We start from the raw sequence: 23,870 nt of genomic DNA, 5'->3' as shown, positions 1-23,870 counted from the left end.
ATATTTTGTTGGCATTAAATACGGAACCTTTCCCCCCTCGTCTTCCCACTGATGCCTACACAAATTTCTGTTCCCTTCTCTCTAGTTTCTGACTCCATCTTAGCTCAAAACTTCCCTTTGTTTTTCTGTCAAGGACGCGAAATACAAAATAAAACATCTGTTAAATGGACAATCTTTTCCCGTTTGATTGAGTATTCGGGATCCGGAAATGCTTCTCACTCTTTATTGTTAGGCTCTTCAATTTCTGGGTTTATCTGGCTTTCCTTTTCGTTTTCATATGACTCTCAGAAACTAATTTTCAATTTGGATGACATTATCCACTTCTGTTTAACCATGCGAAGATATCTTCCGTAATATCTGAAAGATTTACATACCTTTCCTTCTGTCATGTTACGTGTATCCTCTGATTTTGCTCTAACTTGGTCTATCTATTCTTCGAGTCATCATATTTTATTATCTGAAGCATGGATTTGTTAAAAAAAAAAAAATTCAAAATCTGCGTCAAATATTTTTACATGCTCGGGAAAACAGAAAGCAATAGTGAGCTCGTGTGCTCCCGAAATCAATTCGGTGCTAATAATAGTGATCAGCTACGTGCGGGGGCGGAACCACGTTGACATCTCCCCAAGGTTCCACCCTTTCAGATACATGTAGATATATATATTTGCATTCCAAATTTTTTTTGCCAAGTCCACCCACTAAATATATATATATATATATATATAGAGAGAGAGAGAGAGAGTATTTGAAACCTGGGTAATTCTCCATCTTCTTCTTTTTATATTTAGGTAACTCCAAGTTTTTTTTTTTGAACAAAAAAGTTTTGAAACAAATTATGCAGGGAAAATTTGGTTTAAGATCTATTAACCACAATTAATTAAAAAAAGAGCTCCTTAAACTTTGAAACTTCACTTCAGTTCAAGGATAATGAAGTGAAATGAAAATGTCGAGGGAAATGACAAAATTAATTCTCTTTTAAATTTAAAAAATAAAACATTCTCCCTTTCCACTTCTCTCTTCAAAGGTAGTCAAGCGAGCTCCACAAATTGCCGTGGTTTATCATTTCACCTTTGGTCAAGTTAGCTGTCGGATGCCCTCTCTGTGCATGGTTGTTCTCCGGCAAGTATTGAAGAAGGTATGAGCTTTGTCTTCTCCCAAAATCCGGTGACCATTGAATTTGATTTCTCATCTTGAACAGAGGACACGGTACTTTTGGAACTAATTCTTGGAAAAGGAAGGGTATTTTGAAGGAAGTGAACATTGTCCCTTCAAATTCTATCATCAAAATGTGCTCCCCAAGGTTATTACAAAGGGAAAAATTGCAAGCCTATTGGTTTGCATACGCGCAAAGGTTTTTTGACCTTTACGAAATAAATTGCTATACAATATGTTGGCTACCGTTGACAAAAAATGTAAGATGGTCATTGTAAAGGTTCTATAATCTGTTATCATATTTGAGTACATTTTTTTTTTGAGGAACAATTTTGGATTAGATTTTACAAAGATAGAATACAGATGGAGAACTATTGTTTAGCAACTTCCAGCAAACCAATACAGCATTATTCTCCAATCTTTATAAGGCAAGAGTGATGTATAGTTTGGTCAGATTAATAAACTTGTTAGTTGATATGCATTAAGTTGTTTATTTTCCTTGTACACTTGTTAATACAACATATTGGAGTTGCTAGGACTTGCCAAAAAAAGATTATTGAGTCCTCCCAATTTGGTAACAACAAATGCTCATTTACCCTTGCAAAGTGTGCTACAAGGCTCAAAAGAAGAGGGACTTATAGAGGGAAGTTCATTGGGTCCTTGGAAGTGATAAGCCCAAGAACAACCAAAGATGAATGACTTTTGTTGCAATATTAACAATGTCAATGTTACCATGATTTTTGTTATGTTTACAATGTTATTATATATATATATATATGAACAAGTCCTTGGATGTGAATGAATAACTAATTTATAGTTCATTTGCAATGTTTCACAATAAAAAATAAACTCTAAATATTAACAAGTGCAAATAGGGGTATAAACAACTCCTATAAATACATAAACAGCTTTTGTAGAAAAGTTGACAACTCTTTTATGGGCAATTAACAACTTGTTTTATCATGATAAGATCATTAAATAAAATCAAGTGAACATATGCACACAAATAATTTCTATAGATCAATAAACAATTTTAATATTGGCAATGAGCAACTCGTTTTATCATTATTATAACATTTGTAAGAAAATTAAGATTCAATAATGGCACAAATAACTCTTATAGGTCAATGAATAACTTTATCAAAAGAGATGACTAACTCATTTTGCCATGATTAGAACACCAAAGAAAATCAAGATTCAGTAACAGTACAAATAACTCTTATAGGTCAATAAACAACTTCATGTAAAAAAATGAACAATTTTAGTACGAATAATGAAAAACTCGTTTTATTATAATTACAACAATTGGAATAAAATTGAGATTTAGTAATGACATAAATAATTTTTGTAGGTTAATGAACAATTTTATGTAAAGAAATGAACAGCTTCAATAAAAAATCAAAAGGGATGAGGGACAATGAGGTAATTTTACTCTACATTTTAATTTTGCTTAAGTATCTTTAGTCTGAAGTGAATTTTTAGAATTTAAGGGGCCTTTTTTTCATTAAGTGTGGTCAAGAAATCTTAAATGAAATTTTTCTAGTTATGCATGCACATATATGTTTATATCTTTTATTAATATATTTAAAAAGAAATAATAATACTCTATTGAGATAAATTAACATGAATGATGTTGTCATCATTTTCTTCATGAGGTTTTTAATAAAACAATTTTAATATGTAATATACTCCTTTTCATTTACTAGTATTTTGTCTTACCATGTTTTTTCTAATAAATTTTAATGATACATATATAATATTTGTTATGTGTAGTTAAAGAGTTGTGTTATGTGTTATGTATATGCTCATAGCTTCTCCCAACTCTTAAATTTTGCTATGCCATACTCCATTATCTCTTTGATAAATGGTTTTTAGCAATTTTTTTTAATCATGTTTGATATCCAAAAACTCAATGGTTACATATCATACACTCAACAGTTACATATAATATATTTATATTGATTAATGTTGTTATTTATTTTGATAAACTTTTAGATATAGATACTTATGAATATAAGCTATTTACTGTTTTATACACCTAAGTGAATGGGAATCATTTCTTGTTTTCTCATCAAGTATTCGTTTAAATTTCAGTTTATCTATAATAAAAATATATTTAAAGGATTCAACCATTTATTAAATTTAACAAAATCACATTTCAAATGTGGTTGAGATGTGTTTTTGAAGTTAGTCAAACAGGCCTTTAGTCTTTCATATGTTCGTCATTTCTTTATCATACCGATATTTGTCTTAATATTTTCTCTTATATTTTGTTTTATTATAATGATAATAGTAAATAAATATATGTATATACATTAAAAATTTTGGGCCCCTGGATATTCATGCTGGGTCAGTCCCTGGCCATGTGCGTCCTTGAATTCAGATAATCTTTTGATTTTTATCGTACTGCCATCGCTTTAATAATAATAGTAATAATTTCCAATAATAATAATAATAATTTCCACTCCCGCGGTGTTGTTTTCTTCATTAAGCCAGCTGAAGACTTAGCTGTGACTCGTTTGGTCATTTTAAGACGAGAGAATTTCGCTGAAAGTTTCACACAAAAGAATTACGTTGTTATCAATGACCTTGATTTAATTGTTGATAGATGTTGGCATAATTAATTTTTTCGTACAAGATCTGAATATTGCGTTGGTTTCTGAATTTATACGTGTCATTCTAGCCGATAGTTCTCATTTTATCGATGTCCCTAAAGGAGGAGACCTCTCTTGTTCTTATTCCGTAAAGTGAACATAATTACTCATCTTTTCTTCTCGTCATTACTTCATTCCTTAACCTCAAATCTGAATTCCATTACCATCTTTTTTGGTCCCACCGTGGTTTGAGTTTTCTGCCACAGCTTTGTGTATTTATTTATCTTCCCCTTTAGATATTCAGGTGAGGGCACACAAGTGAAGGGAATCCAGTGACGGCCCTAAGAAATTTTGTTAATGGGGGCGAAACATATATAAATAAATATTAATGTCTTTGACATACTTTTTTTCCAGATAAATATTTTTGAAATATAATTATAAATATTTATTTAATTAATAAAAAATAAGTTCATTAAAATTAAATACATAAGAAAAAAATATGTAAAATTATAATAAGTTAAAAAATAAAATTATCTTAACATGAACAAAATTTGTGTTGAAAATGATAGAATAAGTAGTAACTATTAAAATCATATGCTAATACTCTTTTTTTATGAAAAGCACCATACTCTTTTAAAATAAGTGTTTTCAATATAAACAATGAAAGAACCTAACTTTATTATTATTTACAAAATAAAAAATTAATATTTTATTTGAGAAGTTGAAAAAATATTTTATTATAATTTTATCTGGTTAAAATACACAAAATTCCCTTAAACTTTGAGGCAGTAGAACTTCCCTCACCTTTAAAATTCCCTTACTATCAAAAGTTGTCACTCATATTAAAAAAAGATATATAGCACCTTATGTGAAATCCTATATATGCTAATAATAACTTGACAAAAATTTTATCTATGTTTTTCTATTATTATGTGTGCATATCTGTCCCATTTTAAAGGAAGGATAACTTTTTATTGTATCATTCTTTCTTCACTTGTATTAAAAAAATTAAATATTTTTTCAATTTTAGATGCCACATGTATCTCATTAATCTGATGTGGTAAATTTTGTTAATAAGATAATAGAGTTATTAATAGTATGGGGCTTTGATAAGAAAAAAAAATTAAAGAGGTTAATTTTAAAGGTTTAAAGGAGGGAAGAGTTATACACAATTATATAAAAATTCAAGAGAGTTTTATAAATTTTAGCATAATTTTATATATGTAACAAAATAATTTTTCACATGAATCAATCTACCATCTAAAAATTAACAATACAAATAACATTAATTTCATTGACTGAATGATTAAAAGAGTGCTAGGGAGTAAAGACTAAAATAATAATAATAAAAAAACTTAAATGATGCTTGAACAATATTTTAGGGGGGGAGTGATAATTTTTGAAGGGGGCAAGTAAGAATTTCTCCCTCCTTATGACTAAGAGGTGCTATTATTTTAGTGGGGCGGCTGCCACCATTCCCTTAAACGCAGATACATCCTTGGAAGGGAAGCTTGGTGAGAAAAGCTAGGCAATTATAGCAAGAGATCAGTTGAAGTGCTTAACGTACTTGATGTTGCAAAAACACAACAGTACCATTTCACAACTTTTGTGATTGTTGGCATGGGTTTCTTCACCGATGCCTACGATCTTTTTTGCATCTCTCTCATGACCAAACTGATCAGTCGCCTCTATCACTTTAATCCAATTTAACCCCTGGCTCACTTTCTTCCAACATTTCTTCTGCTATCAATAAAGTAGGCATCATGTGGCACCCTTTCAAGCCTACTCTTTTTAGTTGGCTCGGAGACAAAATGGGAAGGAAGCGAATCTATGGGATGATTTTGATGTTCACGGTGGTATATGTTCGATTGCCTCGGGCCTCTCTTTTGCAATGAACAAAAAGCTATCATGACCACATGTTTTTGGCTTGGGCTCGGCATTGGTGGGGACTACTCTCTCTCTGCCACCATCATGTCTGAGTACACCAACAAGAAGACTGGAGGGGCTTTCATTGTCGTAGCTTTTTCCATGTAAGGTTTTAGTATTTTAGCTGGTGTATGGCATGGTTGCTATTATAGTTTCAGCTGCTTTTGAAGTTAGATACCTTGCACCTTCATATTGTGAAAACCTATTGTTATCCACAGCAAGTTGATTATGCTTGGAGGATAATTTTGATATTTGGTGCCTTGCTTGCTCTGCTCACATACAATTGGCGAATGAAGATGCCCAAGACTACCAGATACATTGCCTTGGTTGCCAAGAATGCTAAGGAAGACCTAAAAAAGAAAAGCTTTTACAGAGAAGGAGAATCCGTAGAACCAGATCAAGAAAGGTGGAGACCCAAAGCGGTCTTGACTGGTGTCAAGCTTGGTTAACTAGAGGTAGTGGGAACAAGGAAACTTGATGACTTAAATCTTGATTTTCTTTCTTTTAGTCACCATCAGGCTTGATTTGCTAATTGCATGCCTTCATTTTCTTTTCATCCTCTTATGCTATCTTGTTCTAAATTATGGTGATGGACATTTCATAATCAAAGAGGAAAGAACTATTAGGGTTTGATGATGGAAGAAGAGAGGGACTGAATGGAAAATATATTTTTATTAATCACTTAAACTATAATTTACACAAACACTCATTACTCTTCTTATATTTTCCCTCACTCTTTTTATATTACTCTTCTTATATTTTTCTCAATGTCACTAACACATAGATAATACACTCTCACATACACATACCATTCCTTTCTTCCCAGCCGCACACGTGCGCCTCTCTTTTCTCTCTATTTCTTTCTTCTCTTCTCTCCTTTGTTGGCTACACCACACACATATAAATGACACACACATATTTATACCACTCGAATGTCAGTGGAGTTTTTCTCATCAGCCTTCTCTGTTTCTCTTCTTTCATCGACATAACCAAGAATCTGCTAGAAGCTAAATGTTTTAATATAACCTAAAAAATTCTAAAGAGAGGGAGAGAGTTGGTCGGTGATATCATAACACTCCCCCTCAATGACAACTCTCTCTAGCTCTGTCATTTCACATTACTTCTTCTTTTCTTTAGTCTTTTGAACAATTTATTAAACTTGTCACAATCAACTCTCTCTTGTTAAAGATACTTGTACTTGACCAGCTTCGCTTTGTGCTTCTCATACCTTTTGTGATGGTAGAGGTTGATCTTCTTCTTTATCTTCTTAATTTATTAAACTGTGAATGCAAAAATATGATTCAATCACTTTCTTCAAACTAAGCTCTTCCATGCCGTCCTCATCCTTATCTACATCTTGGTCTTCATTCACTTTAGCATTCTCTTCCTTGACTTCATCTACTTCTTTCTTGATGTAGAGTGCTATTCTTCTTTAATGGCACTCGAAGCTTGAAAATCCCATTCTTCCTTGTTGTGATATTTATTGTTAGAGGTGACAACATTTCCTTTAGCCCTTCTCTGCCAACAATCTCTGGCAAAATGGCCGATCTTCTTGCAATTATAGCATTGACCTTTCTTTTAATGATTTTTCCTCTCTTGAGGCTTGCCTCAATCTTTACAAGCTCTCCCTTGATGTGAGCTTTTTGTTGTGGCATCTTCCATGCCAATCATTTTGTCGCCTTCCATCATTTTCATGCTTCTTTGAGTTGAAATCTTCTCGGTGATCTCTCTTTTTGCAAAAGAGAGCATTTTCCTCATCTTTCAGAGATTTGTGTATCCAAAGCTTCCTGATTAATAGGATACCTTCTAACTCAACTATAATTGGTTCCTTAAACCAATCTCTTGTTGCCATAACTATGATGATATTGTGGGTTTATTCAATACCATAATAATAATTCTCCTCATCTTTGTATCAGTGATGGGGTTTCTTTCATCTAACTTTGAAATCTCATTACAAATATATTTAGCTTTTGAAAAACACTCACTCACCCATATATCATTTTGTTGAATTGAAGCAAGCTCATTCTCCAATAATTGCAACTTCGCATCATTTGCTCTTGCAAATAGCGAGGCTAATGTATCTTATGCTTCCCTCGACATCTTCACTTCTTTGACATATCTAAGAAATTATGGCTTAATAATAACAGCCAGTATGTAAAAAGCTTTCTTAGCCCTTACCTGCCACTTCTTCAATTCACTTGGATTTATTGGAGATGTAGCATTATCTCCATCAATGAGATTCCAAAGATTTTGACCTCCAAGTTAGAGTTCGACCATTGTACCCTATACTTGATAATTCTCATCATTTAACTTCTCCACTAAATAAGTATTTGACATCAAATCAATCATGATGACCTTAGCAATGCCTTTCACTTGCACCAAATTGATCTGCTCCCTGACCGAATTACTTCACAATCCTTAACTATATATTAGCAAAACTTTAAGCAAATTCAAACTCATAGAGTCTTTCGCCTGAATACTCTAACTCTACCAGCTATTCCTGAGCATCCCAGCTATGCCTCAATAGCTTCGGTTCTGATACCAAATGTTGGGATTTGATGATGGAAGAAGAGAGGGACTAAACTAAAAATATATTTTTATTAATTACTCAAACTATAATTTGCACAAACACCCATTACTCGTCTTATATTTTTTCCTCACTCTTTTCTTTTTCCCAGGGTCATTGATACACTCTCACATGCACGCCATTCCTTTCTTCTCACCTCACGTCACACACGCACGCACGGCTCTCTTTTCCCTCTCTTTCTTGCCTTCTATCCTTTGTTCACTACATTACACACATAAAAATGACACACACACACAGACACATTTATGCTACTCCAATGTTGGTGGAATTTTTCTTCTCTTTTTTCACCGCCATAACCAAGAATCTGCTACAAGCTTAAATATTTTAACATAGCCTAGAAAATTCTAGAGAGAGGGAGAGAGTTGGTCGGTGATATCTTAACAAGAAGATAATGATTTTGGCAAATACGACGAGTTTTGGAAAGGAGGCGGTGAGGGAGAATAGCTTCATCTGCGTAACATCCTTTTTCGAAGGAACCACAAGGCTGACACCTTGAAGAAACCGTTCGAAATTCATGAGCGAGCAGCCATAGCAACACGACAAAATTGACCCTCACCAGCACCACAGTGTACTCTTCCAACACCTCCGCCGCAATCGTCGCCAGTCTCATTATGCAATGATTCTTGCTTGGCTCCGTAGTCATCCAAAGATCCATCTAGAACTGAAAAATGAACGAGCTTGATCTTTATGGACCTAATTATTAAAAGCCTAACCGACTTAAAACTTAAATTTAAGTTTTTATTTTTTATTTTTTTTAAAGCTTGACTTTTATTTAAAGGGTTTAAAATTAAGCCCGTAAACTTTGTTTTAAAAAAATTAAAATAAAATTAAACACTATAAATTAATTAAAATATTTTTAAATTAAAAAAATTAAAATACTCACAAGCTTTTAAAAATTAAATAATATACATTTAAAGTCTAGTAAAAAAATTTAAATATTGATTAAAAAATAGTTCATTTTTTATAAATACATAAATATAATAATTATAGAAAAATAAAAAATATTAAAAATTTTATATTGTACATTAATATTTATTAAATTATATTAAATTAGTTTTAAAATAAATTAAAATTAATAATAATGTAATGCATGTAGGAGCAAGGTTTTAGATAAGCAGATCCTTCTTGGCTTCAAATGCTTGTTTCACAAAATAATAATAATAATAATAATATAATAGGGCTTGAAGGATCATCGAGACTTGAGTTTTTTTTATAGAGCTTATCACGGTCAGGCCTTTAAGTTCAATTACTTTAAAAAAAAATTTAATTTTTAAAACTCGAACCTTTATTTAAATCAAACCTCCAAGTTCAGTGACTCTATATTCATCCAAGCACTTGATCAACAAAAGGGTGAATGGAGGCGTCGTGCGCTGAGAAAACGATAGTTCTCGGCGCGGAAACCTTCTTGTCGTTGCCGCTGGATCCTCATCGGTGATCGGGGGTTTGCGCCGTCTTTGCGTGAATCAAAGAATCTTCTTCTCGCTGTCGTTTCGCGTAGACACGGGAAACGCAGAGTTCGGCGACAAATCAAGAAACGCACTGTCAAAACCGGGGAGGCTCACTGGATCTTGAGCTTGATGGGTCTGACTTATTGATTTTCAGCCCATTTCTCCCAACTCATCCCTTGAACAACCACAAGGCCCAAAAGACAACTTGCACTATGCCATGTTTGATAAGAACCTTTCTATTAACTAACTCGAATGATGATTATAAACAATACAACATTTCTGTTCTTGAAAGATCATAGATCAAATCAATTCACTTGGGTGATAAGCAAACCCCAAACATGGGGACAATGAGGTGAAGATCGTGCTAACCTCCCTTTCTTATATAGGATTAAATCCTCATACCTAAATGCCCAACCCTTATCTCTTTTTAGCAACTAATCATGATTGACTGACACTTAACCATAATTAACAACTAATATTCAAACATCTGTACCAAAATTATAACGAGATAATTAAAAATGAATGGCATAGTAAAGACTAATTATAACAGATAACAAGCGTGAAATATCATATATTTATAGTAACTCGAATTGTATTCTGTCACTCCCTCTTTGGCCGATGCATGGAACATTATTCACCAACATCAAGTCTGTGCTTTATACAAACAAAAAGCATTTACCATGGAGAAGACAGCTATATATATATATATATATATATAACGTTATGTTCTGCGGAAAAATGAAAGCCGCTTTATTTCACAAAACAGCAATTCATATCTCGAAGGTTTTAAAAGCCTGTTTTCAAATATGTACAACAGTCATAAGTAGAGTGAAAAGTTGGGGGAGCCTGTTTTCTCGTCTCACTCACGTTGCGTCCTTGGTGCCTTCTCTGCAATCGTGAACCACGGATGCCCTGTTTAAAACCATCCCAAAAAAACACCTCACTAGCTATAAAATCATCCGAAATAATAATTATAAATGAATAAGTTATAGTATTTCTCATCAGAGAATTAATCTTAATCTTATGAAGAAAAAAAAAAAAAAGGCATACCCAGAGCTTCCTCGGCCGATAACCTTCTGCAGACATCTTTACAGACCATTCTTCTGAGCAGATCCTTGGCCTCTCGCGACACCGACTGAAAATACTGTCTAGGGAATCTCAAGTTACCTCTAAGCACAGCCTCGAAAATCTCCACCTCGGTTTCGCCGTCGAACGGCGGAGCCCCAGATAACATCATGTACAATATCACACCGCTGCTCCACACGTCCACTTTCTCACTGTACTCCCTGCCGCCCACCACCTCCGGCGCTACGTAGTACGGCGTCCCCACCACCCCGCTCATCAACTCCCGCTCCTTGAATATCTCGGCCGACCCGAAGTCGGCCAGCTTGAGCCGGCCATGCTGGCCCATGAACAGTATATTCTCCGGCTTGATATCACGGTGAGCCACGCCAAGGCGGTGGCAGTGGGAAACCGCTTGCATTAGCTGACGCATTATCCGAGAGGCCTCTGATTCGGGCACGGCGACGGAGCCCTGGGGAAAGCGTCGGAGCCGGCGGTGGAGATCGGCGCCGTCGCAGAGTTCGAAAATCATGTGGAGGTGGGTTTCGTCTTCGTAGACCTTGTGGAGGGTGACGATGTTGGGGTGAGGGTGGAGGAGCTGGGCGATCTTGACCTCGTTGGACAGGCATTGGGCGTCCAGAAAGTCGCCGGCCCCGACCACACGTTTGTCGATGGATTTCACGGCGAAGTAATCGTCGGCGTTGCTCCGGGAAGCGCACTTATAGACGGTGCCGAATCGGCCCCGTTCCAGCTCCGTTAATACGACAAAGTCTCGCTGCAGGGCTTTGCTCATCTTTCCTTCTTCTTCTTAAACTGGCGCACCATAACCAGGTATTTTCTCGGTGATCCGAGTTAGTTAACGAGGATGTCTCGCTAGCCTTATTTATATGTGTTTTCATAATATATTTAAATATTAAAATAATGAAAATATTCAAATATAATGCATGTATTATTGGATAAAGACGAGATAATTAGATGTGGAGAATCGTCACGTATTTCTTTCTATATGATTTTTACTTTTTTATCTATTTATCATTGAAAGGGGACCAAAACTATGCGCTCAATTCGTTAATATAAGGGAGCTCATTTTCAGTTGAGTGACCTTCTTCACTTTCATGACTTTTGGGGGAAGCAAAGAGCAGAAACCGTAAGATAATATGATACAATATGTATTAGGTCATTAGCTAGGATTAATTTATTGCTGCAGATTTGAATTGAATTCAGTTCATTTTTCTAGTTTCTGACATAAATGATCTATCTTTCTGATTGAGATGTGATTTGGTGAGGTGACTATAAAATACAAGAAAATCACATAGCCATTTTTAATAATGTTCAATTATATATATTTTTTATTCTTTGAACTTATATTTTCTTAAAAAAATTAAAAAATATATAAAATTTTCATTTATAATTAAAACGCATGCATATTTAAAAATTAGATTCTTTTAATTTTGTCAAAATGGCACAAATATTTTTCACTTTTGTAAATAAAAAAATATCTTCAAAAAATGCGATTTAATTGAGATATGTGTAATTTATTCTTTTATTATAAGAGATATGTATATGTATTTTAAAAATTAATAAAATTTATTAAAATTGTGTAATTATTTTTTATTTCACAAAACATGTTAATTTGTATACTTATTGTGAATTCCAAGAAAAAATTATATAATTTATTATTCATAAAATATTGGTAAAGTAGTCCATTTCAAATGATGCAAGCGATGGAGAAGAATGATGTGCTGAGAGGTGACCGATTTGTCTTGCACGAATATTCACATTAGCATTCCTAAAGCCAGCCAGTTGCCGAGTGTGAAAATTTCTGTTTGTCAGACAATAACAAATCCATATTTAATTTTTATAAAAAATTTTATTCTAAAATATAACATATTTAAATATATTAAAATTTTATTAAATGCAATAATTTTAATATTAATTTTTATTTTTATATAATTAATTTTTATTACTTTTCTCTTCATTGTATTAAATGATAGATATTTTAAAAAATTTATGTTTTTATTTTGAAAAGATAAAGTTGTTAAATATATTTAATAAAATTTATGAATATTTAAAATTTTATTTAAAAATATTTTATAATTTAAGACAGAGAGAGTATTTTTTACGTCTTCTTTCTCATTGTTGGGGCTTAAGCGATCGACTATAGGCTATTTTTTATTTAATTAGATGATTTAAATAACTTTTCAGTATTTATTTGGTATAAAACATTGCATGATGCTGCTATCATCGTGTCATTCTTGACAGTTACTTTCTCAAGGAAACCAACTCTTCCAGAAGAAAGGCTTGCTCGATTTAAGATGAGCAAAATAGTCATCTTTTCTATATGTTCTCTTTATTTATAGTAACTTTTTTAATATACCATTTGATTTGTAACCTTCAATTTTGGCTCATTTTCCAATTGGCGCATTGTCGATTTGTCGCTTTAATTCTGATGATAGATTGAGGTGGCTCTCGGACTAATTTTTCCCCCTAGGTAGCTTAAAGACAATCTTGTTTAAAATATTATTGAACACTAAATATAAACACTTTTTTTAATTAACATTCAAACTTTAATCGAACATGTTACATTTTAATCACATTGAAAAGCATTAAAATAAAAAATAAAGTTGCATCTAAATATACTGCAACATGAGTTACTTTGATTCAATAGGATTATAGTTAATATCCAGTTTATGTTTAGATTTGCATAATAGAAGATTGTCCAACTACTTAGCAAATAGTGACCTGCTCGGCAATATAATGCAAGGATCTTATTGTTTCGTCCCACACTCAAAAAAGCTCGTAGAGTTAGTGCAACTCAAAGTATGTTTAAACTTCCAATACAGCCGTGGCATTAGAATATATGTACTTAACACAGTTCTTTCTTCATAGCATAGATATTTCATAGGTCTTTTGGGTTTTTTGATCTCAAGATCTAACCCCTAACCTATGAATATACTTACATGTATATATATACACACGTCAACTTCAGAATATACACAATCGAAACACAAAACTTGATGTTATCCGACAGAACATACTGCTGCACTGCAGCACTTGAATACAGAAAAAGATGATTCTCTCCCAGTCCGCCATGAAGCTTCTAGTGAAATTTATGTGAAAAGCATTAACCTCCGATGGTTCCTGCATCGCAATTATGGAGTATTAGGATCTTACACCAAAGCCAACAAAATGGAAGGAAAGAAACCACATTCTGATTCTGCAAATAAAGATCAATTTTTTTATCAGTAAGAAATTAAAAATTTTAATCCCAATGGTCTGGAAAACAAACGGTCGTGTGAAGGTTAACTAAAAGAAAATTAAACTAACAATAACATTGTGATTCTAAATTGTTAGGAGTTTTTAGTTTCAGTCTCTGAAAATTAAGCGTGCAAGTTGATTCTCAATAATTAAATATTCGTCGTCCTTCAATCTTTCCAACGTCCCCAGACCACTTGACCAAAAAACTAACATGCAACAAGTTTTATTTTCAGGGATTCACTGATGTCCCTAGTATTTTTAAAAGACTGCAGCTAAGTAGGTCTAACAAGCAAATCATGCATGAACTTACTCAGAAATTAACTTTCCAAGAAGATATTTCTTAGGAACTTCCCAAGTATGATTAATTGAACCAAGCAACTGTTAAAAGTCCTAGAGATGCTTTTTAAGACTTCTAACCATGCCAAAATACTATCTTTCATCTCTACCTCCCTATTTTTTCAGAAAATGAGAAGAGAGGTAGCATACCATCTTTACTTGAACTCTGCTCCATGTCAATCTGTTCTTGCCATGATCGCTTCAATTCAGAAGATGAGGAACACTGTTGGGGAACAGAAAATGCATACGTACTGGCACAAGAAGTACTCTTCTGCCTCTTACTGGAAGAAGATTCACCCGTCGAGCACATCTCTTGATCAATGCTGGATACCTCTGTGCCATTTTTATGATTGCATAAACCATTATGGTTTTCTCCCCCTTCTTCCCTGCCTTTTGATCTTTTCTTATCAAGAGAAACAACATTCTTGGGATTCTGTAGGGTTGGCACCTTCTGATCATTTGATGAAGTAGCAGCACATAGAGTCTTCTCCTTCAAGACAACTTTCGGAATGGCCGAGTTTTGAACACCATTGGTGTTGTCAACAACTACTTCACTTGTCTCACCTGAGCTCCCTGCCTCAGTTTCCCACATCTTGAATATTGCTTCTGTCAGCCGTTGTCTGGCCAAATCAACCTCGATTATTGGTTTTGGATAATTTAGGCCCAACTCTACACCTGCTGCTCTGAGCACAATAAGTGGCGCATCCCAAGGATGATGGATCCATTCAGTTGGCATTCTTGCCAACTCAGGCAGCCAGTGCCTTACATATTCGCCTTCTGGATCAAATTTAACTCCCTGAATCTGTCCCCAGAAAAGAGCAAAAAAAAAAAAAAAAGAGGAATGGATAAGTCAGAATTTTAATTAGATATGCTTTGTGTCAGAATTTAATCTTTTGGAAGCTTTTTGGCTCTGAAAGACCAGAATTTACTCCTTGGACATGCAGCCAGTTACATTCCTTTAAACATAAAAAGCTAATAATAGTCTTAAGAATCAAGGACAGAATTTTAGCGTTGCTTTGTTCCCTATACATTACAGCCTTAGTAGATCCAACCACTAATATTTCTCAGATATCCCCTGTACTACATGAATAAGAACTTATGCATAAATACAGATTAACAGTTACATTTACCAGTGCCTTGAAGCAGACATGTAAAGCCTATTTTCTTTCACTCTCTTTTTCTTTTGACGGTCATCAAGACATTAAATAAGTGTACTAATGGACTGTGTCTCAACTCTCAACACATCCTTCAGATCGTGTTTAGCTTGTCAATAATCAAACACATAGTGAAAAAAATAAAGGGCAAAGTAGACAAAAATACTCAAAAAGTCGTTGGCCAAGAACATCGAATAGCCTAAAATGAGGAAAGTGGACGAGTGCACATGAAGTTATTTTTTCGGTGTATCTGTAACCAAACCATAAAATTTCAAATCCACAGCATAATATTCAATGTCTTTGAATTTTAATGATTTAGTCACAAATGCACTAAGAAAATAACTTTATGGATACTCGTGCATTTTTCCTCATTTCAGGCTACTAGATGCTCATAGCTGACGACTTCTTGGGTATTTTTGCCCAAACAACAACAATGAGCCCTATCCCATTAGGTGAGGTTGGCTACATAAATTGTCTTACACCATTGTCCATAGTTGTTTCTCATTTTTAAGCATCGGTAGTCAGCATAGTGTGCATGACTATATCAAATCATATGCTTTAACAACATTCTTTTGCCCAAAAGTAAAATATGGCAAAAAAAGATGCCAAAGCATATGATTTGATATGGTCATGCATAATATGCTAACTATCGAAGCTTAAAAATGAGGAACAATTATGAGCATGGGATAATCTTCTCTTAAATGTCATAGAGCCATCTGTATAACATTTTAATACAAGAAAACATGACAGACCTCTGGATTGTCCATGCGCTCAAGCTCATGACCATCTGGTAAGCTCCCAGAGATATACTGCCAGCCCAGGATATCACATTCAAGGTCTGCATCCAAAAGTGTGTCCCAGAAATATTTCATTCCCCATCTCCAGGGAAGAAGCAGAAACTTCACGGCAAAACTAGAAACTATCACTCGTATTCTATTGTGTATCCATCCTGTTGCCCAGAGTTCTCTCATTCCTGCATCAACTAAAGGGTAGCCAGTCCTGCCCTGTCTCCAAGCCTTAAAATTGGCCAGATCAGAATTCCAAGGAAAAAACCTCAAGTTCCCAAGCAATGGTCTCTCATGAGTGAATGGGAAATTAAAACAAAGATAACGTGAGTACTCTCTAAGTCCAAGGGCCCTGAGGAAAAGTGTAACACTCTGTTCACCAGCAATGTTTCTTTCGTTTGCCCATAATATCTGCTTCATGCGTGCGAGTTGAAATACTTTCCTTGCACTCAATTCTCCAAAATGAAGATATGGAGACAGGAGCGAAGTGGAGTCTCCACCAACCTTAAGCCTATTCTTTGAGTAGTCAAGTAGGTGATGTTCAACAAATTCAGTTAAAGCCTTGTCAGCATTGCTCCAACCTGGAGACCATGCTCTCCCTAATAATGCATTGCTGGACTTTTCTGATTCGTCTTCAAGTTCTAGTTCCTCAACTGAACATTTCTTAACTGTTCCTGCCATCAACAAACGAAGAGAAAACAAATTTCACCAGACATAATTTCCATTACACTAGATATTTCTCTCCCAAATTTATATCTCAATTTGAAAGCAGACTGATATATGAAGAGAATAGTATGATCACTTCAGTGTCAAATCTCATAGTAGTACTGTCTAAAAAAGCAAGACCTCACTTCTAATTTTCACACCAAAAGAAGATATTGCATGTTATAAAGTTTTCTAGCCTAAATTGGTTGAAACAAATCTTAAATGTTTAACAATAACCTTGTCAACCATCGTATTATATAAAGAAGGACCGATTCATATGAACTTGCATTTATAGTGATACCTTCAGCTGGAATTAATTGCCAAGGTGGAATAAGCGAAGCAGCTGCTACTTGCTTGCATAAGCATCTGTTCCAAAAAGGTTCAAAGGTTGTAAAAGCATGACCCATCTCATCATATATCTCCCATGGTTCATACAACAAATCCCCATTGTAGCTTTGCACAGATAGACCAAGTTCCACTAGTTTTTCTTTGATATTGTGATCGCGGACAAGTGAAACAGGATCTGATAAAATAATTAAGCCAAGGAATAGATATCAGATATCTTACACATTCTGGTGCAGAAATAGGATATAACACTATTAGGTCGTAACAAAGCACTACTCTAAATTGCTTCAGATAATTTTTTTCAAGTAAAGTGGCTCTTTGGGGGGAAGAAAAAAGAAATGTTTATCTGCTATATGATGTACGGTAATGAAATGCCCGGGCATTTAAACGATGAAACAATATTTCCTCCTCGTCTAGCTTGGAGTTGCACTCACTAATTTACTAAGCATGACAGCAACCCTTGCAACATGTACACCTTATTGGAATGAACAAACCAGAACATTAACTAATAGTTTATCATATATGTTACTTGATGCACAGTAGGGAACTATTAAGAGTATCGAAGTAGAATCCTCCAAGCACACATTGAACAAACATGCACTGTTCATTTTGCAATTTAGCAATTTTGACATAAATATATAGCCAGATGTGACAGTAGAGAAATGGTTCAGGCTATGGTGTAGCTGTAATCACTAATCATGCTGACAGGCAGCAAAATTAAGTTCTGCTTTAGGAAACTCCAACCAGCCTCGGATAATTTTCCACTTCAAGCAAGCACTTACCAATTATTTTTTAAATTCAACGTTTAAAGATGTGTTGTTTCCAGTTTTGGAGACTCATAAACTTAGTGCTTCTCTAACATCTCATCACAATACATCTCCAAGTCATTTGCCATCCTTGATCAAATGTCACTAATAAGTTGTATACAAAGCAAAGTTGTTAAGTCCTGATTAATATGCCTTAGGAACCACATCTATATTTCCACTGGATTTCAATACCTTAGATTAAATTTTGCCCTCCATTGGAAATTGAAGAGAAAAACAAAACAATCGGAGAGAGGAGGGGGAATGTCTTAGTTTATACCACAATGTCGTTATATTAATCATACATTCAAGAAATTGTTATAAGCAAAAAGATAATGACAAAAAAAAAAAAAATCATCATGACATTCAGAATTCAGGTCTAGGGATTGTCTTCAAGCACTATCCCACCTAGAATCTCTATCCTCAATCTCCAAATTGTTAATATGAAATGCTCCTTCTTTAATCTTTAACTTTCGGAAATCCAAAATTTTAATGGTTTCAGGTATATGTTAGGAAGCAATTCAAACCAGGCAAAAGAAGTTGAAACGCAAGGTTCATCTACCTCTTAAACACCAATACTTACCGTAGAGATGATTAAATACTACTTTTGTTGCTTGAATAGCATTTATACACTCCAAAAGAGCCGCAAGAGTACTGTCGGTCTTGATCAGCACAAGTTCAGCTCCAAGAGATTTAAGCGACTGACTTAGGTGGGCAAGTGAATGTTTCAGCCACCATCTTGACACTCGACCTGGATAAAACTGTCCTTCCTCCGTAGGGCACCATATATAGACAGGAAGAACAGAACCCTCCCTGGCAGCGGCAGCTAATGCAGGATTATCCTCAATCCTTAGGTCCCTCCTAAACCAGACTATAGTCCTGTTACATCCCATATTGGCTAATCAAGATTCTCATGGCAAACCAAAGCTTTAAATAACATAATTCTCTGAGCAGCTTGTCCACAAGTTTTCTGTCACCCAGCAACAGGCACAAGTTTCACTCAGAGATCCATTTTGATATCGCCACGAGCTGAAAGCATATTAAAATGGATAGCTCAGCCGCTGGCTACTGAACGTTGAATCTGACATTGTGCGAGAAAAAAAATATAGATATGTAGCACTGAAAATCAAATCACTGCCGAATAGACTTTGCAAGCAGATATGAGACCAACGAAGATCTTATCTGGACATTAAACTTCTATGTCAATTTGTCCTCCATAAGGCATCCAATCTCAATCTAACAGAGGGACATCTTCCCCACATGTCCCAATCTCACCAATTCAAATCCCACAAGTTGGGGCAAAAAAGTAGATGAAGGAAGAGAAAATCTCCAATTATCAAATTTCAGAAAAGATTCTCCAAGATCCAACAAACACTAACCTAAAGAATAAGATTCTGCTAAATACCACGATTATTAAAAGATTTTACTCAATAAAGAACGTTATCAATCAGCAACTTGTGCTGGAGATTACGTCAAACAGTAGGCCAAAAAAACCTTGATGATAAAAGATGACAGCTGGGGAGTTCTCAAGTCTACCCACAAGGCCGATTCTAGCTCCTGCTACACAGAAGGCCAATTACACATACCCATAAAGCCAATTAGATAGAAGGTCATGAAAGTATGGCTGAAGATGATATTAGGAAGCGCCAAATCATATTGGATAATCGTGGATTATAGGCGAAGTTAACCTACACTGTATGTTTTGTTGGCATCAAAGTCAGATGAGACACAGTCATGAAATGTCGTTTTGCGAGAATTGTGTGGATACAATTAGTGAGAGATCACGTGGTGGAAGATAGTGGGTGACAGTCACACATAACTTTGTAATAGTGGACAAAAGGGTAAATAAAATGGAGAGGGGAATCCTGCCAAAAAAAAAAAAAATGGAGAGGGGGAAGATAAGAACGCATCTAGGCGCAAGCGGAGCAGCAGTTTCTTGGCTTCACTTTCACATGAAAGGACAGTTTTTACCGCAGTAGACACCATTATCGTGCAAGTGGCGGGGGTCTTGAATTGTGGGATTTTGGATCAACCGTGGTCTGAATCTGACTAGAGGAGTCCAGAAGCAAAAGAATCCGGCGCAGCATCAACATCAAGGTCGAATATAATTAATTAATTATAAAATATTTGTCATTTATAAAGAAGATTAATGAAATGATTTCTCTTTAGTATAAACATTATCTCATCAAGGATAAGGTTCACCTGTAGTTCTTTTCGTGTTTGTTTCCAATCTAAACATTGTGTGGGAATGAATTATTCTAAGGATTTAATAATAAATCTTTAAGCTTTTGTTTGGAAAAATTAATTATATTTAAGGGCTTTTTTTTGTTTTGTTCCCATTTTTTATTTTTTAAAAAATAAAAAGTATTTGTATTTATGTTAATTTTAAAATAGTTTTAGAGTTAGAAAACAAGATCAATCAATAGTAACGACCAATAATAATAAATGATAATGGTTAGCTATAATTTGTTATAATTGCTCCACAAGGTTGCCAACGATCAGTTGATATTTGATAGTAACAATCAAATTTATCATCAGCAACAAACATAACATGATGGTTGGTAATGATTAACAATGGCAATTAAAGATGGTGTCTAAACTCTAAAACTAACAATGGATGTTGGTGGTGGTTAATAATAGCAATAAGTGGTAGTAATTGATGGTAGTAGTGATCGTCAATCATAACAATCAATAATAATGATTAATAAAGGTTGACAACAATAGCCTGTGACAATAGCTGGTAATAAGAGTTGATATCTGTGACAAATGGTGTTTACAAATTTGGTTTGATCTAGTTTTGAGGAAAAAAAAAATAAAACTAAACCAAATTCATCAGTTTGCCAAAGTCTGAGACCTATTCAATTTTTTAAATAATCAGCTTCATTCAATTTTTGAACTATTCAATTCATATTGATTTAGGTTTGAATTAGGTTTTAAATTTTTTTTCTATAAAATATTTTCACAATCAATTCACCTACATATTTACCAATAATTTTTAACCATTAATTACTATTTTCAACAAAAAACCTTGAAGAAGAAGAATATTTTTTAATAATTAATTAGCACATTTATCTATTAAAAACCAATATGTTATCTACTTATTTGTAAATTACTTGATTATAGACAAGATTTAGTTAATTTTAACATATTTTTTACAAGTAAAATACAGACAATTAAATTTATGAAAGAGAAAACAATTCTAAAAATTTATAAGAATATATAATAAATATCATGAGACTTGTTTCTGTTTGGTTTGAGCGTCAAGAAACAAAAACTTGAGCCGAATTAAACTAATTAGTTTTGCCTAAAAAAAAAAACTGAATTTTATTTATAATTAGTTTGTGTCATGGTATAATTGATCTAGATTGATTTTGCATACTTTTATACATGACTTTGTGGGTAATGGTGAGCTGTGGCAGCAGAGGTGGCTGGCAACAACGATCGATGTTTTAAAAATGTAGCGTATATTTTTCAAAAAGGAAATAACTTTAAAATGTTTATTTTCCTTTTAAAAAAATAAGAACAATTTCATAAATCATTTAACTGCAAAACACCTACTTAAATAACTTTTTGCCCATTTTTAAAAAATGGAAATAAAACATGGCCTCAATTTTCCATCCCCCCCCCCCCGGTTTCCCCTTGTAGAACTCATTTTTGAGACAGCTTTTTAATTTTAATTAGCAATGTGATGCCTCTTGCGGATCAACTCACTCCTTTCCAGTTTGAGAGATCACTCTATAACGTGTAAGTTTAATTTTGTGCTCCTCGTGATGGTATACTATCATTTTTACGACTTTCAAAAGAATGAAATTGAAACAAAATCTAATTTTTGAGCAATAAAAAAAATTAGGGGAATTTTCTTGAAGGTGGGCTTTTAAAACTTGATTCCTGTTAGCTGAGCGCAGTGGATTATAGGTCACGAGGAACCAGGCTTTGTTAGTCACCCCGCTTGCCAGGTAATTCTCTTAAATGTTGATCCGTACTAAAGCGATTATAACCTTTTCTTCTTGGATTAATGCATGTTGATAGCAGGCTCCTTTACTAATGTTAACTACTTAATTTTGTAATATTTTTTCTGCAATATATTTTATCATCATTCCGGGAGAGGAAAAAAAAAAAAAACAAGAACTGTGTGGCTTTGTTGAAAAGGGTGGCTAAGCCTTGCTTTTGTGGGTGAAACAAAAAGGCACCTTTCGATGTTTTTGTCTGAGATATTGTTTTTGATGAGGAAATGTGCATGCAAGGTAATCCAGCTGTTGCCAAGGGAGATGTGCCCCTTCCTGTTTTGGGTAAGAATCATTGATCAAATGAAGGCTCTTTGATGCAGACTTCTATCCATGCAATTTAGAAAGTGATAGGCTGAGGTTTTTGCTCCTCATGCTCTTGTGTTTTGGTTTTGTGCTTTTCAATACAGTTACTTTTTATGTTTGAATGACTTACTTGTTAAATAACGTTCCTATTGAATAAATATTTTTTTTAATCTTTTAATTTATAATTATTTTTAAAAAAATATTTTTATTCAATAAATTACTTTATATTTATTTTAAAGTAAAATATTTTATTAAATAGAAGTAAATATAAAAAAATAAAATTAGTTTGAAGACAAATCTACATTATTGGGAGTAATACTTGATTAAAAATGCTTTATATTTTTTAATAGAGAGAGTAGTTGTCATCTTTCTTCTTTTTTATTTTTTTTTGAATAAATTATATAAATACTCCATCAGTCCTGGATATACGAGTTATATAAATAATCTATAGAGAGTAAAAAAATTAGCTAAATTACTTATTTATAAAAATGTGCTTGATTTCTTTAAAATATCCCCTTTAATCATTTGCACTGAAACTACCACATGGATGAAAACCCTCCTTTAATATCTGTAATCAATAAGGATAATTTGAAAAAAAAAATTATAAATTCGAGAAACAAAATGAATTGAAGCCTTACATTAGGAACCAAAAATAAAATTTCAATTAGCTCCCATCTTTAAGACAGGAGGGATTATTCTTTTTCATCTTTTGAAATTAAATATATAGTATATAAGATTTGTATATTACAGTCTTAAAATAAACTCCGCAACTCATAACAAAAACAAATAGTGCAAGAGACATACCAACAAATTTTTGGAATCAATGTATGTAAATATTTGTATTGATATACGTGAATCTCTCCTAAAACAAATAGTTACTCCTCACTTAACCTGATTAATTTTTGTCCAAATACCAATTTAAACGCCTTGTTTTGTTTTTAAATTTATTAATTTAATAAATATTATTTCAGTAAAAGATTAAAAAAAAACTAAAATATGAAATCATTTTATGTTTTTAAAGAAAATACATGTACTTCCAGAATTGATGAGAAGATATATAATATCATTAGTAAGGGGGAAAAAAAACTAGTATAACTCAGTTTTCATGCCCCATTTCGAGCTTTATCCGACTTCTTGACGTTGGTGGAATTGTTTATTGGCAATTTGAGTGCAATACTACAGAAAAAAAAATATATTTTCCCATGGCTTGTCACATCAATTTTTTTTAATAAAATATTGAAGCCAAGTTCCATACTCATATATTAAAAAAAATTTTGGAACTCGATAGGCATCAAACCAATTTTTAAATTTGTAATATATGAAGAAATACTTTTTAAAATGTAACAAATGGGGAAATTTTTTTTTTTTTTTGCTGTAGTATTGCAGTCAAATTGCCTTGTTTATT

General features: G+C 33.6%; 2 protein-coding genes and 1 pseudogene across 4 annotated transcripts; 1 reads left to right on the top strand and 2 right to left on the bottom strand.

Moving 5' to 3' along the window:
* The first annotated feature begins 2,569 nt into the window (after positions 1 to 2,569).
* On the top strand, positions 2,570 to 6,121 carry LOC129308390 (low affinity inorganic phosphate transporter 1-like; annotated as a pseudogene).
* A 3,470-nt stretch (positions 6,122 to 9,591) lies between these two features.
* Positions 9,592 to 11,605, bottom strand: LOC129307737 (phosphoenolpyruvate carboxylase kinase 2-like). Of its 2 annotated transcripts, none has more exons than XM_054948610.1 (2): positions 10,875 to 11,605; positions 9,592 to 10,619 (listed from the first exon to the last, which is right to left on the bottom strand). In XM_054948610.1, the coding sequence occupies exons 1-2, from the start codon at positions 11,560 to 11,562 to the stop codon at positions 10,567 to 10,569; spliced, it is 741 nt and encodes a 246-aa protein (XP_054804585.1). In that variant the 5' UTR covers positions 11,563 to 11,605; the 3' UTR covers positions 9,592 to 10,566. The 2 variants fall into 2 exon arrangements, with proteins under 2 accessions (XP_054804585.1, XP_054804584.1); XM_054948609.1 differs by having other exon boundaries at positions 9,611 to 10,619; positions 10,758 to 11,605.
* A 1,985-nt stretch (positions 11,606 to 13,590) lies between these two features.
* On the bottom strand, positions 13,591 to 19,830 carry LOC129308739 (cryptochrome-1-like). Of its 2 annotated transcripts, none has more exons than XM_054950074.1 (5): positions 18,739 to 19,830; positions 17,309 to 17,530; positions 16,270 to 16,976; positions 14,514 to 15,165; positions 13,591 to 13,910 (listed from the first exon to the last, which is right to left on the bottom strand). In XM_054950074.1, exons 1-5 carry the CDS (start codon positions 19,046 to 19,048, stop codon positions 13,894 to 13,896), a joined length of 1,908 nt encoding a protein of 635 aa, XP_054806049.1. In that variant the 5' UTR covers positions 19,049 to 19,830; the 3' UTR covers positions 13,591 to 13,893. The 2 variants fall into 2 exon arrangements, with proteins under 2 accessions (XP_054806049.1, XP_054806050.1); XM_054950075.1 differs by having other exon boundaries at positions 16,270 to 16,970.
* Between the last annotated feature and the right edge of the window lie 4,040 nt (positions 19,831 to 23,870).

Source organism: Prosopis cineraria, unplaced genomic scaffold (genome assembly GCF_029017545.1).
Source record: "Prosopis cineraria cultivar Desert tree isolate PC_DT_omini unplaced genomic scaffold, ASM2901754v1 PC4, whole genome shotgun sequence".
Classification (NCBI taxonomy): Eukaryota; Viridiplantae; Streptophyta; class Magnoliopsida; order Fabales; family Fabaceae; genus Prosopis; species Prosopis cineraria.
This window is presented reverse-complemented; position numbering and strand designations above follow the sequence as displayed.

What these genes read in the sequence shown, in the direction of transcription:
- LOC129307737 (XM_054948609.1), bottom strand. Translation starts at nt 11,562, where the DNA reads ATGAGCAAAGCCCTGCAGCGAGACTTTGTCGTATTAACGGAGCTGGAA. An exon ending in ATCGGCCGAGGAAGCTCTGG is followed by an intron (nt 10,620 to 10,757) that starts GTATGCCTTTTT and finishes GGTTTTAAACAG; the next exon opens with GGCATCCGTGGTTCACGATT.
- LOC129308739 (XM_054950074.1), bottom strand. Translation starts at nt 19,048, where the DNA reads ATGGGATGTAACAGGACTATAGTCTGGTTTAGGAGGGACCTAAGGATT. An exon ending in AGTATTTAATCATCTCTACG is followed by an intron (nt 17,531 to 18,738) that starts GTAAGTATTGGT and finishes TTATTTTATCAG; the next exon opens with ATCCTGTTTCACTTGTCCGC. An exon ending in GCAATTAATTCCAGCTGAAG is followed by an intron (nt 16,977 to 17,308) that starts GTATCACTATAA and finishes TGTTGATGGCAG; the next exon opens with GAACAGTTAAGAAATGTTCA.